The 14,643-nt window shown below is 51.8% G+C and overlaps 9 protein-coding genes across 9 annotated transcripts; 5 read left to right on the top strand and 4 right to left on the bottom strand.

The window, feature by feature from the left end:
* Positions 1–863: 863 nt before the first annotated feature.
* Positions 864–1,433, top strand: N7474_005327 (alpha/beta-hydrolase; the record flags this gene model as incomplete). The annotated part of the gene is made up of 1 exon (XM_057196742.1): positions 864–1,433. One exon carries the CDS (start codon positions 864–866, stop codon positions 1,431–1,433), a length of 570 nt encoding a protein of 189 aa, XP_057054138.1.
* A 932-nt stretch (positions 1,434–2,365) lies between these two features.
* Positions 2,366–4,063, top strand: N7474_005326 (uncharacterized protein; the record flags this gene model as incomplete). Its single annotated transcript, XM_057196741.1, has 1 exon — positions 2,366–4,063. One exon carries the CDS (start codon positions 2,366–2,368, stop codon positions 4,061–4,063), a length of 1,698 nt encoding a protein of 565 aa, XP_057054137.1.
* Positions 4,064–5,304: 1,241 nt separating this feature from the next.
* N7474_005325 (putative ubiquitin conjugating enzyme (UbcD)) lies at positions 5,305–6,081 on the top strand (the record flags this gene model as incomplete). Its single annotated transcript, XM_057196740.1, has 4 exons — positions 5,305–5,348; positions 5,478–5,523; positions 5,666–5,879; positions 5,942–6,081. 4 exons carry the CDS (start codon positions 5,305–5,307, stop codon positions 6,079–6,081), a joined length of 444 nt encoding a protein of 147 aa, XP_057054136.1.
* A 395-nt stretch (positions 6,082–6,476) lies between these two features.
* N7474_005324 (bZIP transcription factor) lies at positions 6,477–7,544 on the bottom strand (the record flags this gene model as incomplete). Its single annotated transcript, XM_057196739.1, has 3 exons — positions 6,477–6,577; positions 6,624–7,434; positions 7,485–7,544. 3 exons carry the CDS (start codon positions 7,542–7,544, stop codon positions 6,477–6,479), a joined length of 972 nt encoding a protein of 323 aa, XP_057054135.1.
* A 216-nt stretch (positions 7,545–7,760) lies between these two features.
* On the bottom strand, positions 7,761–8,246 carry N7474_005323 (tautomerase family protein; the record flags this gene model as incomplete). Its single annotated transcript, XM_057196738.1, has 1 exon — positions 7,761–8,246. One exon carries the CDS (start codon positions 8,244–8,246, stop codon positions 7,761–7,763), a length of 486 nt encoding a protein of 161 aa, XP_057054134.1.
* Positions 8,247–8,762: 516 nt separating this feature from the next.
* On the top strand, positions 8,763–9,847 carry N7474_005322 (dihydroflavonal-4-reductase; the record flags this gene model as incomplete). Its single annotated transcript, XM_057196737.1, has 2 exons — positions 8,763–9,202; positions 9,277–9,847. 2 exons carry the CDS (start codon positions 8,763–8,765, stop codon positions 9,845–9,847), a joined length of 1,011 nt encoding a protein of 336 aa, XP_057054133.1.
* A 54-nt stretch (positions 9,848–9,901) lies between these two features.
* N7474_005321 (VOC family protein) lies at positions 9,902–11,422 on the bottom strand (the record flags this gene model as incomplete). The annotated part of the gene is made up of 2 exons (XM_057196736.1): positions 9,902–11,183; positions 11,247–11,422. 2 exons carry the CDS (start codon positions 11,420–11,422, stop codon positions 9,902–9,904), a joined length of 1,458 nt encoding a protein of 485 aa, XP_057054132.1.
* A 663-nt stretch (positions 11,423–12,085) lies between these two features.
* Positions 12,086–12,481, top strand: N7474_005320 (uncharacterized protein; the record flags this gene model as incomplete). The annotated part of the gene is made up of 1 exon (XM_057196735.1): positions 12,086–12,481. One exon carries the CDS (start codon positions 12,086–12,088, stop codon positions 12,479–12,481), a length of 396 nt encoding a protein of 131 aa, XP_057054131.1.
* A 1,094-nt stretch (positions 12,482–13,575) lies between these two features.
* On the bottom strand, positions 13,576–14,366 carry N7474_005319 (18S rRNA pseudouridine methyltransferase; the record flags this gene model as incomplete). Its single annotated transcript, XM_057196734.1, has 2 exons — positions 13,576–14,052; positions 14,106–14,366. Coding segments are annotated over 2 exons (738 nt in total), but the record flags the coding sequence as incomplete, so codon positions are not given.
* Positions 14,367–14,643: the final 277 nt, after the last annotated feature.

Below are 14,643 nucleotides of genomic sequence, written 5' to 3'. Positions count from 1 at the left end.
ATTGTCATTTGCATCTATTCATACATAGAGAGAACTTTGGCGCTAATTGTAATTTTATTTAAACAGGAGATCAAGCTTCTTCAAGTCGCGAACTCTGTCCTTGACACTCTGCTGTGTATGCCAGATCTTCTTAGCTATCAGACGTGTCGCTTCGGACCGGTGGATGCAGTTATTGCGATCGAGCAGTTATTATCACAGGTCGGGGGTATTAAGTCAGAGAGGCTTTGCATACTGCATCAGCGACTAGTCCAGATCCCTTCTTCAAACACAATACCTCTGATGCTGGAATCCCCTGACCAGGAGGAGCTGAGTGATTGTATGGCATAGGAGCAATGTAAAACAATTATAAGACACTCAGGTTTTGTTTCTCGGCCCGTATCCGCAAACCATCCTAAGCTATGTTTGGTTAAGCGTAGGTTATCATTTTAAAATTATCGCTACATTCTGGATTACCAGTGCTATCAACCCCACATGCTTGGTCAATCGGCCAGCAACGAAAGCTTCACTATGGCAGTCGACATCATCCATCGACGCACCTCTCCTCTACCCCACCATTGTCTTTAACTAGGACACTGTCCTCTGGGCCATCTATCCGTCGTATCTCCGTCTTAATCCATGGATGGGGTTGCCAGGCCACACACTTCATCCCTCTTATCGCCCGCCTAAGTGCGGATGGAGAAGACGCTGACCACGGCCAGCCACGGCGAGTCATCGGCATGTATCTTGCCCGAGCCTGAGAACGGCGGCGTCGCCGAGCTCGTCGTCGCACTAGTCTGCGAGGCGCTCCATGAGCAGAAATACTACCACGGTCTCAGTAGTGCCAAAAAGAAAAGCCAATTCCGATCGTGTTGTACGGTCATAGTATGGGCACACTGACGGCCCTGGAATTGTTGACGGCATTCCAAGATCCTAGTCCGGTGGAGGTCTCTCACCTGCTTCTACTCGATGATGCTTGGACTGGCGAACAAACGGGCGGGCCGTTTAATTATGACGACCTAAGAAAGAGGGCAATAGAGTACCGAGCGTCCATTCAAGAGCGGTTGGGTCAGTTTTTCGGGCCACAGACTTCACTGGAACTTGAAGCTAAGACCCGCACCAGCTTCGCTGGTTTGGATTTTGAGTATGCGCTACGCACGGGTCACTGGTATCGCGGAGTGGAAGCCAAGGCCGCACAGTCGCTGCATAATCTCGAAGCGAAGAATAGGTTGTTGTTGGGTTCCCGAGACAAGCTCATTCGTGTGTTGATTGCGCAGAGTCAAGAAGCTCAGGGACCCGGTGGGAGACATAGCCTCGTCGATGGGCAGACTATTGCGCACATGTATCTTGTCCGTCGCCATCTTGCCTCGGAGTGGATTCAAGAGCTGGTAATAGAAGGGACGAGTCATTATCCCCATGTGGACGATGTCGACGAGGCTTATGGTATGCCTGGCTAAGTTCTTCAGTCAATTGGCGGCAAATAGATGAAGATACAGCTTACTATACGACTAAGCAGGAGCTGTTTGAAGAGTAAGTAGATGCGAATTAGCGTTTGGCCGCCTTGCAACTATCATCCGCCGTAGGAAAAAGGAGCGATATTCATAACGACGCCGTTTTATTGTTTGGCTCGCTTCAACCCTCGGAAAATCAGATCTTCAAACCTAATAAACCCAAGTACTGGCGAAAATTGCAACGAATAATAGACCTTTCATTGGAATTCCCCTCACCGTTCCAGGGTGCGATGTGGCTGAATTAGCGGAATCTAGACTGGCTGGCCGCGACTAACAACTTTCCCTTGCGCTCTCCTTGTGACCTCTTTCCTTCTGCCTATAAATACAGCGGATTCGCTTACAGCACACTACTCTCTATTGGGAAATGGCGTCGCTAAACTCGGTGGTACCCCACGATATTCATTTGAAGCAACTTTTGCTAATCTACCGGGTTTAGTGTGAATCTCGCATAAGCCCCCTAGCGTCGTCGCTCGGTTGCACCGAAAAATACAGCGAGAAAAAGGGCGTAAGAAGCCAACCAGGGCCTTTTTCTGCCTCTTTCAATCAAACTTACTCTTACGCTGACGGTGAACTCGCCATTTTCGGACACGACAGAAGGAACTTTGTGTGTCAACCGTATTCCTCCACTGTCACCCCGCAAAAATTAGAGCGACCATGTGGCCCGGGAGAAGCGCTTGTTTGCATACACGAGTGAAGACAAAATGATGAATTTCCTGCCGTGAAGGAAATTGTTGATATAAACACGATGGTCCTCCGTCTACAGTCGCTCCATCTCAAAGCTCGTGCCTCAATAATAGCTCACACCGATCTGAATTTTCCTTTATTCCATCTCATTTCCCCTCTGGAAGCTGGAGAGAAGTCCAAGCCAATCTAGGATCATGGAGGACCTGAAAGCAGCTACTCATCATGAGCATCACCTCGCGGTGCCAGCGCAGTCGCTGGGCGAGAATACCATCGGAATTGACGACGAAATCCTTCTGCAAATGTCCGAGCAAATCCCTGACTTCGCTAATCTGGTCGAAAAAGCCCGTCGGGCGTCCAATTTTGAGCATCACTTAACCAACTGGGATGCGTTCAGACTCTTTCCGAAAGCGGTTGCTTTCTCTTTTATCTTGTCCCTTGCCATCATCATGGAAGGATATGACACTTCTCTCCTCGGCTCTTTCTACGCCTACCCGACATTTCAGAAGCGTTTTGGTGTCCCCTCGGAGGAGGGTGGATATCAAGTCAACTCAAACTGGCAAACCGGCTTGCAGAATGCTACCAATGTCGGTCAAATCTTGGGCCTTCTGATTGCGGGTCTCATCGCGGATCGTTGGGGTTATAAGAAAACTATGCTTGGCGCTTTGGTTGCCCTTGTCGGCTTCATTTTCGTCATGTTCTTCGCTAACAATATTGGGATGCTATTGGCCGGTGAGGTTCTTTGTGGCATCCCTTGGGGTGCCTTCCAGACCTTGACAACTACCTATGCTGCCGAGGTTAGCCCTATCGTTCTTCGTCCGTATCTGACCACTTACGTGAACCTTTGCTGGGTTACTGGTCAATTAATCTCGACCGGGATCTTGCGAGGTCTACTGAGTCGCACCGACGAATGGGGCTGGCGAATTCCCTACGCTATTCAATGGGCCTGGCCTGTTCCGATTATCATCGGCGTACTCTTTGCCCCGGAATCACCTTGGTGGTTGGTACGCCACGGAAAGATTGAAGAAGCAAAGCGGTCACTCAGTCGATTGGCTAGTCCTGGTGACTCGGAATATGAAACTGATGATGCCATTGCGCTCATAATCATCACCAACACTCACGAGAGGCTGATCCGAGAGGGAGTTACCTACTGGGATTGTCTTAAAGGAGTTAATCTTCGCCGTACCGAGATCGTATGCTGCGTTTGGATGTGTCAGGTCTTTTGTGGTATCTGGTACGGCGGCAACATTGTCTACTTTCTCCAACAAATTAGCTTCAGTAACACCCAAGCTTTCGATTTTGGTCTCGGCGTCAACGCCATTGGTTGGTGCGGTACCGTCTGCTCTTGGTTTGTGATGCAGCGAGTGGGCCGACGAAAGCTGTTTGTTACTGGCCTGGGTATCATGTTCATGGTGCTGATGTTGGTGGGCTTTCTGGGTATTCCGAGCCACACTTCTCCTGGTCTGAGCTATTCGTCTGCTGCTCTTCTTCTCGTCTTCGTCTTCACCTACGACCTCACTGTCGGCCCGGTCACCTACTGTCTCATCTCTGAGATCCCGTCGACTCGTCTTCGAATCAAGAGCGCAGTTCTCGCCCGTAACTGCTACAACATCGCTAGTATCGTTGCCAATTTCCTCAATCCCCCCATTCTCAACCCCACTGCCTGGAATCTCAAGGGCAAGGGAGGTTTCATCTGGGCACCCTTTTGTCTTATTTGCTTCGTTTGGTCATTCTTCCGTCTGCCGGAACCCAAGGGGCGGACTGCCAGTGAACTCGACATTTTATTTGAGAAGAAGATTTCGGCTAGAAAGTTCGCCAAGTTCGAGGTCACCCCGTTCCGCTCCAACAACTTTGAAGTTATTTCCGACAGCGCTGCTCTTACTGAGAAGAAGTAGTTCTCAGATAGGAAAGGCCGAAACTATGTCGTTGATTATTCAATCCATCACATCACTACGTTCGGTTATGGTGGACGGAGCAATGGAGAATGTCTTGTGTATCTATGCAACATACCGAGGAATATATTCTAATATATTTGCTTTCTATTTGTTCATCTTTGATGAGATACTTCTAACTTACAATAATGTAGGGGGTGGGTTTTTGTTAATTGCTCCATATCTGATTTAGAGTCCGATAGCCGTTTCTTTGAGTACACTCAGGCTTTGAGCCTGAAGACTGACTTATAATTGGTGCACATATACAGACTGCATTCTGGTTTATGTACCATGACTACCATCACGGCTTCGATGACTTTCGTGCGAGGTATAGAGTACAGTAAGACCACTTTGAGGACTCAGTTATCAAATAAAGATGGTAGGACTGTCCAAACTCATACAACAAATTAATCATCCTTGCCAGTGTTTACACAGTCTATCTCAGCCCAGATTACACTCCCATACACTGACCAGTGCCACCTGATAGTCGCTCAAATGCCCTCCTTACCAGTGCCGGGTATCCGGGAGGAGACTTGCATACGGGTGGATCGGAAGTATTATTCTTGGGGCTAATGGCAACGGTCTCATGCTCATCAAAATGGCTAAGGCTGCGTTCCAAGCCGCATCGTCGCCAGCGATTCTAGACTGTATGCCCAACTCTAGGGACCTTGGAGATATCCACGGCTATACTTCCGATCTTCAGCCCCAACTCGACTCCCTACACGTGACCGCGTATCCTTCTCAAACAAGGCGGCAGCAGTCTGAAACGGTCTTGGTTGCAGCGTGAAGATGGTTGGATTAGACTCAGTTTGATAATTATTACATGATATGCTATCCGTACCTGGGTTTTACTCGAGAATCACTCAGCATTACATCTTTTCGGTGGATGTGTCATGGATTGTGGCGGTGGCAGTATTGGTAATACCAGCCGCCCCAATCGACCTGACTTTTGCCCCTCTCTCTTTTCCTCTCTTTCTCTTCCTTCTTTTCCGCTTCCCGCACAAAGATCCCCAATCTGTAAGTGTTGTCTTGTTGTACCCCATCCATCTCCATTCATCATCATCCTTCGTCCGTTCCTGGATCTCTTCTCTCTCTCTTCCCTGTCTGTCCCACTGAGACTCTCTCCAGGAAACATCTCTCTCTTTTCGCTCCTCCGTCTCCATCCCACCTCCCCGTCCCGTTCGTCCTCGCGTCACATTTTCGACATGGCTCTGAAGAGAATTAACAAGGAACTCACTGATCTCGGCCGGTAAGATATCCCACACCTTCTTCTCTTTTTCGTCGTCGGCGCTCTGAGAGATGTGGTCCGGCCTCATCCTGCCCGTCGCCGTCACCGTTGCCGGCCTTGCAAACTGACCTCGTTGTTTCTTTTACACAGGGATCCCCCCTCCTCGTGCTCCGCTGGTCCCGTTGGTGATGATCTGGTATGCTCTCCCGAGTCCTGGCTGCGATTCCTCTCGGTCGCCAGCCCGATCAAGTGTCGTTCCTAGTGGGGCAGAAAATTGCCCCTCTGCGTCTCTGACGATCGACCGTTGTGAAAAATGACTTTATCTGACTATCTGACAGTTCCACTGGCAAGCAACGATCATGGGTCCTGGTGACTCGCCATACTCCGGCGGCGTTTTCTTCCTTTCGATCCACTTCCCTACCGACTACCCCTTCAAGCCGCCCAAGGTCAACTTCACCACGCGCATCTACCACCCCAACATCAACTCAAATGGCAGTATCTGTCTGGACATTCTGCGAGACCAATGGAGCCCGGCTCTGACCATCTCTAAGGGTGGGTGTTTTTTACTGTTTCAGATCTCAGCGGGGAGGACGTGACTGACATTACGATTACAGTATTGCTCTCGATCTGCTCGATGCTCACAGATCCCAACCCGGACGACCCTCTGGTGCCGGAGATCGCGCACGTCTACAAGACGGACCGACCGCGGTACGAGGCGACAGCCCGTGAATGGACGCGCAAGTACGCTATTTGATTTCGAATCTGGCAATTCAACCTGCCCGACCCCGCTCATTCCCTCCCTTTCGCGACCACACTGCGTGTCTTCCTCAACCTCCCTCTGCATCTTCTTTCGCTCTTAGATCAGATCCCGAAGCCTGGCGTACCGTGGTCGTAGAACCTTGCCTTTTTTTTGCTCTTTTTCTCTCCCCTTGTTGTTTGTTAAACCTCATTCCAACGATCATTTATGACCTCTCATGCATTCATGGCATTTTGTTGTTCTCGGACGGAGGTTCCTGCTTTGCTCGGTGCTTAGGGTGTGTTGGGAAGCGCGTGGAGAGAGATCGGGATGGCTGTGTGTATGGTGGGCAGATTCGTCTTTTGTCTCAGTCTCAGATAGCACAATCCAGGCAGGCCCGTCTCTGTGTTTTTTCACCATGTTTCATATACTCGTAGATCGATTAGAACCCTGTCCACACTCTCGCGGCGAAAGACAGGCCCCGGCCCGGCACAGATGCCCATCAGCGAAAGACCTTGGAATCGTCAGCACCGCCAAAAGAAGGCATGGCAACAACCTACGCTGAATAAAAGGATCGAGACCGACCCCCGCCAATAATAACCCACTCTCCAACAATATCCGCTGCACTCCATACGCATCCACCCATTTTCCATGCAGATATTCTGGACTATTGAACCGCGCCATGGACGGCAATCCCTCAAATAAAACAGGGTTCTTGGGACTGCTTTCCCGCTGCAAGAGAGTAAGTATATTCGTGCGCGCTGCGGCAGCATGGCCCGTGAAATCGGCCAGAATCTCCTGGAACAAGGCGACGGTCCGATCTCTTTCCGAGGCGGAGAGCGCCGTGCCGAAAACTTCTTGGATCTCGAGGCTGGTTCTTGGAGATCGCAGGAGGAGGCGGTGTGCCTTTTGGAAACATGCTAGCACGAGGTTTTGTGCGAAGGACAAGGTTGGGTTTGGGAGAATATCCAAATCCAATGGTGGAGATGGGACTGGGGAAGGGAGCGGGAAATAGAGTGTGGCTGGAGGTGTAGTTTGAGACAATGCGGATAACTTTGCCGACTGATCTTCTTTCTCGGGGTCTGGTCCAGAGATGCTGGCATCAACATCATTGTCTTCATTGTCTTCCTCTCTGGATCTTTTCGCCAGCGCCACAAACTGCTGCGATAAGCTCCAAAGCGATTGCGCAACGTGGGGAGAGTGCCCGAGGTGCTCATCCTTCAGGAGGAGCTCACTAAAGGAGAGAAAGGAGCTGCTCAGATCATCGATTCCGCCCTGCAGCTCATCCACCTGCTTCTGGAGATCAGCTATGGCAGTGTCTTTGCGTTTTCGGAACGCCTGCTGCGCGACACGGAGCTGATGCCGTCGTTTCTGGGTTGTTCAAGTCAGCTCGGGGCCTTGTTGAACAGAACGAGACTCACCTCGGTCGCTTGACGCTTCTCCGCGCTCTGGGAAGGGTTCATTTGCTTGGACTTGCCCATTATTATTGGTCCTATGGATATTATTCTTCTGTCTACGTTGATTTGGTAAGGTGGAGCGCGATAATTAGGTATTAAATGGGAGAAATGGATGGATTATTCATCAGACCGAGGACTGATCGCCACTGCTGCTTAACAATCCACGCTTGTGTGATCGGACAACGGAGGAACTACTACAGTCTCAATTGGAAACCCAATCCGTTGTAAATAAGCAGACCGTCACTCCGACATAAAAGTAGTTGGAGGATACGCCCCCGGATACGGCATAGCTCGATTCTCCCGAACCCAGACCTGCTCCTCGGCACTCTTGTACGGCGGCGGAATCAAGCCATTGATCTTCCACAGCCGACGATCCGTCTCGTGAACATGGTATTCAACATCGTACCCCCGATCCACTAGATGAGGGTTCATAACCCGGTCCAGCTGCGACGTGGCGCGTGTGTGCATTTCGTCGGATTCGGGGATTTGGAGCGCGCTGTGGGTGATGACGACGCGGACAAAGGGCTTCTCCGTGTCCCGCTGATGGGTTCTGGTCCTCCCGCCAACGTACACGTTTTCATTCGTCATGGATATGAATTGGGCCACCACGTAGAATGCGGGCAGGCCTAGCCCCGTGTACATCTTTGTAATGTCCTCTGCGAAGGACTGTTTCGTGGCGTCATCGGTGAAGAGGTTGGGCGGGTGGTAGATCTGCCACAACGGCATGGTGGAGGACTGTCAATTGTCAATTGAGTTTTGTGGTTTTAGGAAGAATGAGATGACAAAATATATTTGACTCTTCATGCTTTTTATAATTTGCCTCGTTGCAGATGACTGTCTACGTAGTTGTTTGTCGGAATGAATACTAATCCCCCATTCTTGAAACATCGTATCTGGTTACATCCTCGGGACTGGATAATCAGCCCGATTCGGCTTTTAGCCACAATGTCTAGACCCCGATTAGTTAGCTATGTAGCGAGTTTGGATTTTTTGGAACTACCCAGTGCCCAATCAACGCTCAAGGGTCAGCTTGATAATCCTCGGGGCAAATGATTTATCTCGATTGGGACACACGGAATGATGAGAGGGCTGACATGACAAATGACACCAACGCCATAGAGACCATATGGGACGCCTGGAGCTGAGCAATATTTATAACCCCGTCATCCTCGCCATGGACGGACTTCACATTCCACTCCATTATTATTCTGCCTCCAAACCCCAGCCCTCTGCAAAACAATCATGTCCAGCCCTCTCGTCTTTATCACCGGTAGCACAGGCTTCATCGGCTCATATGTAGCCCTAGAGGTCCTGAAGGCAGGTTACCGCGTGCGTCTCAGTATCCGCGATCCAAAGCAAGAAGCCGTCCTGCGAGCGCGCTACAGTGAGTTCGACCAGAAGTCTGTTGATGTCAGCTTGGTTCCGGACGTGACCAAGCAGGAGTATTACGATACGGCCCTCAAGGACGTGGACTATGTCTTCCATCTTGCTTCTCCGCTGCCCTCTGCAAGCGGCGACTTGAAGAAAGATTACATTAATCCCGCTGTGAACGGCACGCTGGCGGTCCTCCGTGCCGCCTGTGCTTACCCGCAGATCAAGAAGGTGGTGGTTATGTCGTCGATAGCGGCGACAGCGCCCGTGGTGGATAAGCTCATCTACACGGATATGACGTGGAACGGTCCGTATACCCCCCCCCCCCACCCAAAACATCTGTTGGAGAAAAGAAACAACAACTAAAGTCCAATGCAGAGGATAGCCGCGAGGTCATTCCCGTGGACACCTCGGCCATTTACCCAGATGACCCGTACGGCGGCTTCCAGAAATATTCCACCTCCAAGATCGTGGCTCACCAGGCGACGCGCGACTTTCTCAAAAATGAGAAACCTCATTACAACCTGATCACCGTGCACCCAAGTTACGTGATGGGCGAGAGCCTGATCCAGCAAACAGCCGAGCAGCTCGGCGGCGTGAACGGCATGTTCTGGATGTCTTTACAGAGCAAGCTGCCTCTTTTCGGTATGGCGTGGGTGCATGTTCGTGATATTGCCGATGCACATGTCAAGCTTTTGCAGACGGATCTGCCGACTGGGACGGAGATTATCCTCTGTGGTCCTGTGATTGCTTGGGAGGATGTTATTTCGTTCGTTCGGAGCAAGTATCCCGATCTGCCGGTGAATCTGGAGCCGCCGGTTAACCCCGGGAAATGGATTGTGAACCAGGAAATTGCAGAGAAGAACCTGGGTATTCAGTGGAGAAGTATGGAGACCATTGTGCAGGAGGTTGTGAATCAGCAGTTGGCTCTGCAGTCCAAGGCTGCCGCGCCTTAGTTTGGGATATCTATGTTTATATGTGAATGTAATGGAAGCAAAGATTATTACGTGCTAAAGAGCTCGCCGACTACTCGTCCTAGACGCAGCCTTGCTCCCTCCTTCTTGTCGAGAAGTGCCCTTAGAACTCCGTTTCGAAGCATGCGAAGTCGTGGAATGCGTTGAATGGCGCGACCGCGAATGCGAGCGAGAATGTGCATTCGAAGGCCTGCGCCCACTACTCCCAACCTGGCTAATCGAGTCATCCGGCGTGACAATCGAATCCAGATCAAGCTCTAGCACACTCTCGGGAAGCGGCACCGCACGTGCAGAGACGTATGATTTAGGTGCGCTGGAACACACAGAACACGACGACTCCGGAAGGGGAATATTGCGCGCCGTCCTCGCAGAAGTCGATGACCCAGCTCGGGAAGAGGTATGACTTCGTCCGTGGCGGCTAGAGGCTTTGATCGTAGACGCAGAACGCGAGCTCTGGCCATCGTCCTCTCGGCGCGGCTTATCAGTAGCATAGCTCTTGATAATAGTGCTTGTATTGCATGGATATGAAGTCCGGCGCTGCGGCGAGGTCTGACTGGGCGGGTACTCGATTGCCCGGAGAGGGACGTCTTCGGGAATGGAAAATATGCTTCCCTCGGAGGCGCGACGGCGATCATCTGTGTGATGGAAATGCTCTTTGGTGTCATAGATTGTGCTTGCGCGTGGGTTCTTCGAAGAGGTGCTGTGGATGTGGGATGAGTGAGTCCGGGGTGATGAATAGATGCTCCGGGAGGGAGGTGCTTCCAGGGCCCGGAATATCGGCTGCATGTCATATGGACATGGCTGTTCCTCGGATGATGCTGAAGAAGGCGGCGGCATGACTGCAGCATACTCCCTATCCTGCTGAGGAGGAGGAGGGTTGTTGGCTTCTTTGGAAGACTGCGAGTCCCCTCTCACCATGGCATATGCAATCGCCGCACCCGCCGCAGCGCCAATGAGCGTGCCAACAATCGTCTTAGCCACTTTGCTACCATCGTCTGAGGTGGTGTTTCGCACAATATGTGATGAAGCATGTATGGCAGTAGTAGGTGGCTTCGATGCCGCCCTTACCGCGCTGGTTTCGCTGTTGCTGCTAGTCTTGGAGACTATAGATCTGTTGTCTCCCCCAGGTCGATAAACAGCCTCAATACTATTCCCATCAAAATCAATAACGGCAGCACTATAATATCCGGACTGCGCATCGCGGACCTTTGGCTCGCCGTGGATCTGCCCGCCGGCCTTGAGAGCACAGATAAAGAACGCGCTCACCGCGTCCCTGGACGGGGCGGGAAAGGCGACATGGATGGCGCTGGCGGGGGAACTATACATACCACAACAAATGTCAGGCAAATTCTCCTTAGTCTGGAGGAAAGAGAATACACACCCTGGTTTCTGTTCTGTGATCCAAAAGTCCGCGGGTTTGCCCTGTTTCTGCCCGAACCCAATGTAGGCCTCGTGACGACCGACAAACTGGTAGCCCAGTGGCTGGAGGCAGGACAAGAAGAAAGATGTCGAGGCTGGGAGGTGGGAGACGGTGAGGGTAAGGTGCGAGACCGGCATGACTGTTAAAGTACTATGGACCGAAGGAATGAGAACAGGTAGTCAGGGTAGTTAGTTAAGTAGGTGAAGCTATATATATCCTTTAGGCATAAATACCTGGCTACAGAAGTACCTCTCTGCCCAAGCTGCAAGAGTCCAGACACGGTCACTAACCAAACCCGCTGTGGACTCACTAGAGACGTGCCAGGTCAGCGAAGTGGGACGGGCGAGGCGGAGAGCGTGCCAAAGTGAGGCGAGTGGGACGGAAAGGTGAAACTGACCGCCAGTTTTACATAACTGTAGAATGTGGAATTGGCGCCGAAATTGATGGCCGTTTTTGAGTCCAGAATAAACATGCCCGCCCATAACTTCCTGCCCTGTGCCACTATTCTACTGCTGCTCGACATTATATTTTGTTCGTTTCTATAAACTTCTGTCCTATACGATTGATTGGCTACGGCCCGCAAACTAGCCTACTTAGGGCAAATCTTCGCCAAGCATGACTATCGATGCTTAGAAGTCCTCGTTAACGTCATCGGCCCTGTTAGTCAGCAAGCGCATCGTGGGGCGACGACTAATACGGCCTCTATCACATAGTTCTATTACAGTAGACAACTTAGCGAACCCTTCCCCCGCAGCTCAAGCATAGCATTCTTTGTCGCGACGAAGAGAAACGGCAATGCGATGAACTCGACCAGAAAAGCAATCGAGGAACATTGGCGGGCATCAGAGGACAGTGATGCCGAAGCCGAATACGCCATCTACGCGGTAGACGCGATCCTGGACTACCCACAGTCCGGGGAGCGTTTCAAAGGACGTGCAGCAATTGCTGTGCAGCGTGGCGGACACCCGGCTAACCGGCATTTCACGGTGCTACGGATCTCCGGCGACGGCCATCTATGGGTGAGCGAGTGCATCATCACCTACGATGGAGCGCCAACATACTCAGTCTCGATCATGCAATTTGCCGGGGAGCTTGTGGTGCACGAGACACAGTACTTCGCTGATAAATTTCGGGCACCTGCGTGGCGGGCAGCACTCGCGGAGCCTATGCCTGGTAGGCATATCGAAGGGGCATGATCGTGTCCTCGGCCTCAGCGAAATCTTCCCCTTATTTGAGAAAAGTGATTTGGGAGAAGTCTTCACAGACAGCAGTAGGAACATCTCTGGCATGTCTGAGCACTCGTCGCATCCCAGTCATCCCAGTACGATAAGCCCGCACTATCTTTTCATAGATTAGGAACTTGTGGCCTCAGGCAGAAGTCTGCTACCACACAGCAGGTGGTCATTTCGGTGTTTGTGTCTCTGTACATCAGGAATTGCGAAGCCCACATGTAGCTCATACAAATATGGTCCTATGGCTAAGATCCAACAGCTCTTTGGTACTTCAAAATATGTATGCAGCAGACACCAAGTCATACATATTTGACACGGAGTCGGCCCCGCTGTACGAAGGAGCAACGTAGACCAGATAAAACACGCTACCCCAGAGAAGAAAGAGATACAATAATAGAAAACATACCATCCACCAGTGTCATCTGCAGGAATGATGTAAAGGATGTACAGTACTCCATTCTTCGTGTGCCAAACACCGTTGGTCTCGAGTATCCGAGGCCAATCAGATCTTCCTCTCGTTCCGTCCGGCGACCAAGATGTTACGTGGCGGCGTGCCGTCCTTGGGTTTACACAAACATAATATGTATTGAATCGTAAAAGCTATATCGGGACCCTATTGTAGCAACAGGATCGGCTATGTGCTGTTCACTTTTTCGGGTCTACCCATCCCAGGGACTGTGGATGGAAGGAAAGGGTCTGGCGGCGAAAAGGAACCAAATGCCATCCAGCCCGACGTCCGGTCGAGGGCGTCGATGATGATGTTCGCGACACCCGCACACAGTGTCCCACATACATACTCCTCTCGTCCGCAACACTTGACACTTGGGGGGAGGACATCACTAGCCCCCAGCACAGACAAAAAGTCGATTTTCCAGAAAACACAAAACGAGAAGTGTAGTTGTCCTCCCCCGAAACCGGGGGAGTTCTTCATCGGTCCGTCACACTGCGCATGAACACGTCGTCGCAAGGAAATTCGTGGCCTCATGCTGGTAGTTGAATCGAGGCGTGAGAGGGCGCACACAGGTTGATGATTGCATGCTAGTCCAGCACCCGGTGCTTCACAGAATATCCCACACCTCCTCGGCCGCGTGGCAGAACTTGCTGCACGCCACACTGGCGCTGAGACTGTAGTTGCTGATACTGATGGTGTCATCCTTGAAGGTGTCGGCAAAGTCATCGTGGCCCTTGGCCATGGCGCCGACGAAAATGGCAATGCTCTCCTTCGGGCCCAGCGACTCGATGTAATCCTTGGTGCGCACCACGGGCGCCTCGAAACTCATTGTCACCTTGCGGCAGTTGGGCGGCAGGTGGTCGGTGATCGGGTTCTTGATGACCTTGAGCAGTTTCTCCTGGGAATTCGTCGAGCGGATCGAGAGCCGGTGCAGCAGTTGGACCATCAATCCGGCAAAGCGCTTGAAGGTGCGGGGAATGCGGACGGAGGGGTTGACTTCAATCAGAACGCCCTTGGCCGTGTGAATGTAAATCTGCAGCCGCCCGGCCTTGTTGACCGGGGAATCCAGGAGGGTGAGGAGACACTGTGGCGCGAGCGGTCAGCCAATGATGCGACAGGCATATGGAATGAACGAACCTGGTGCGTAATATCCGGGCGCGCCTCGCTGATATCCCGGTTCATTTTGCGCATGATCCCGATGTGCTCGTCGCTGTTCAACAGGGAGTATTTCTCATCCTTGGGCCCGCCACGGCCGCCGTGAGATGCCCGGTACGTTTCCAGACTGGCATTGGAGAGGATGACGATCAGGCGTTGGGTGTCTTTGTCGTGAGGGGGGATGGGCACATGCTGCTCGGCGACGAGCTGAGGGAGCTCGGGGGCGCGGGCAGGACTGGGTCCCTGGGGTGGTGTTAGCCATTGGTGGACGGTGCTGACGATGGGCATGTACGCAGCTGAGGGCTGGTGGGGGAGGGCCAGGGAATGTTGCACAACAGCGGTGACGGGCAGGTTGAACGGGGGAGTTGGGAAGGGAAATTTTTCTTCAGAACCAGAGCGAGCCCAGCGTGGAAAAGATGTGTGAGGGGCAAAGCAAATCAAGGCAAAGGACAGAACAAGGATACAAGCAAGCCAACCACCACCATAATAGGAATCAACGTTCAGAACAGGCTTCGAGGGG

Source organism: Penicillium riverlandense, assembly GCF_028828495.1.
Source record: "Penicillium riverlandense strain IBT 135883 chromosome Unknown utg000003l_segment0_segment0, whole genome shotgun sequence".
In the NCBI taxonomy this organism is placed as follows: domain Eukaryota; kingdom Fungi; phylum Ascomycota; class Eurotiomycetes; order Eurotiales; family Aspergillaceae; genus Penicillium; species Penicillium riverlandense.
This window is presented reverse-complemented; position numbering and strand designations above follow the sequence as displayed.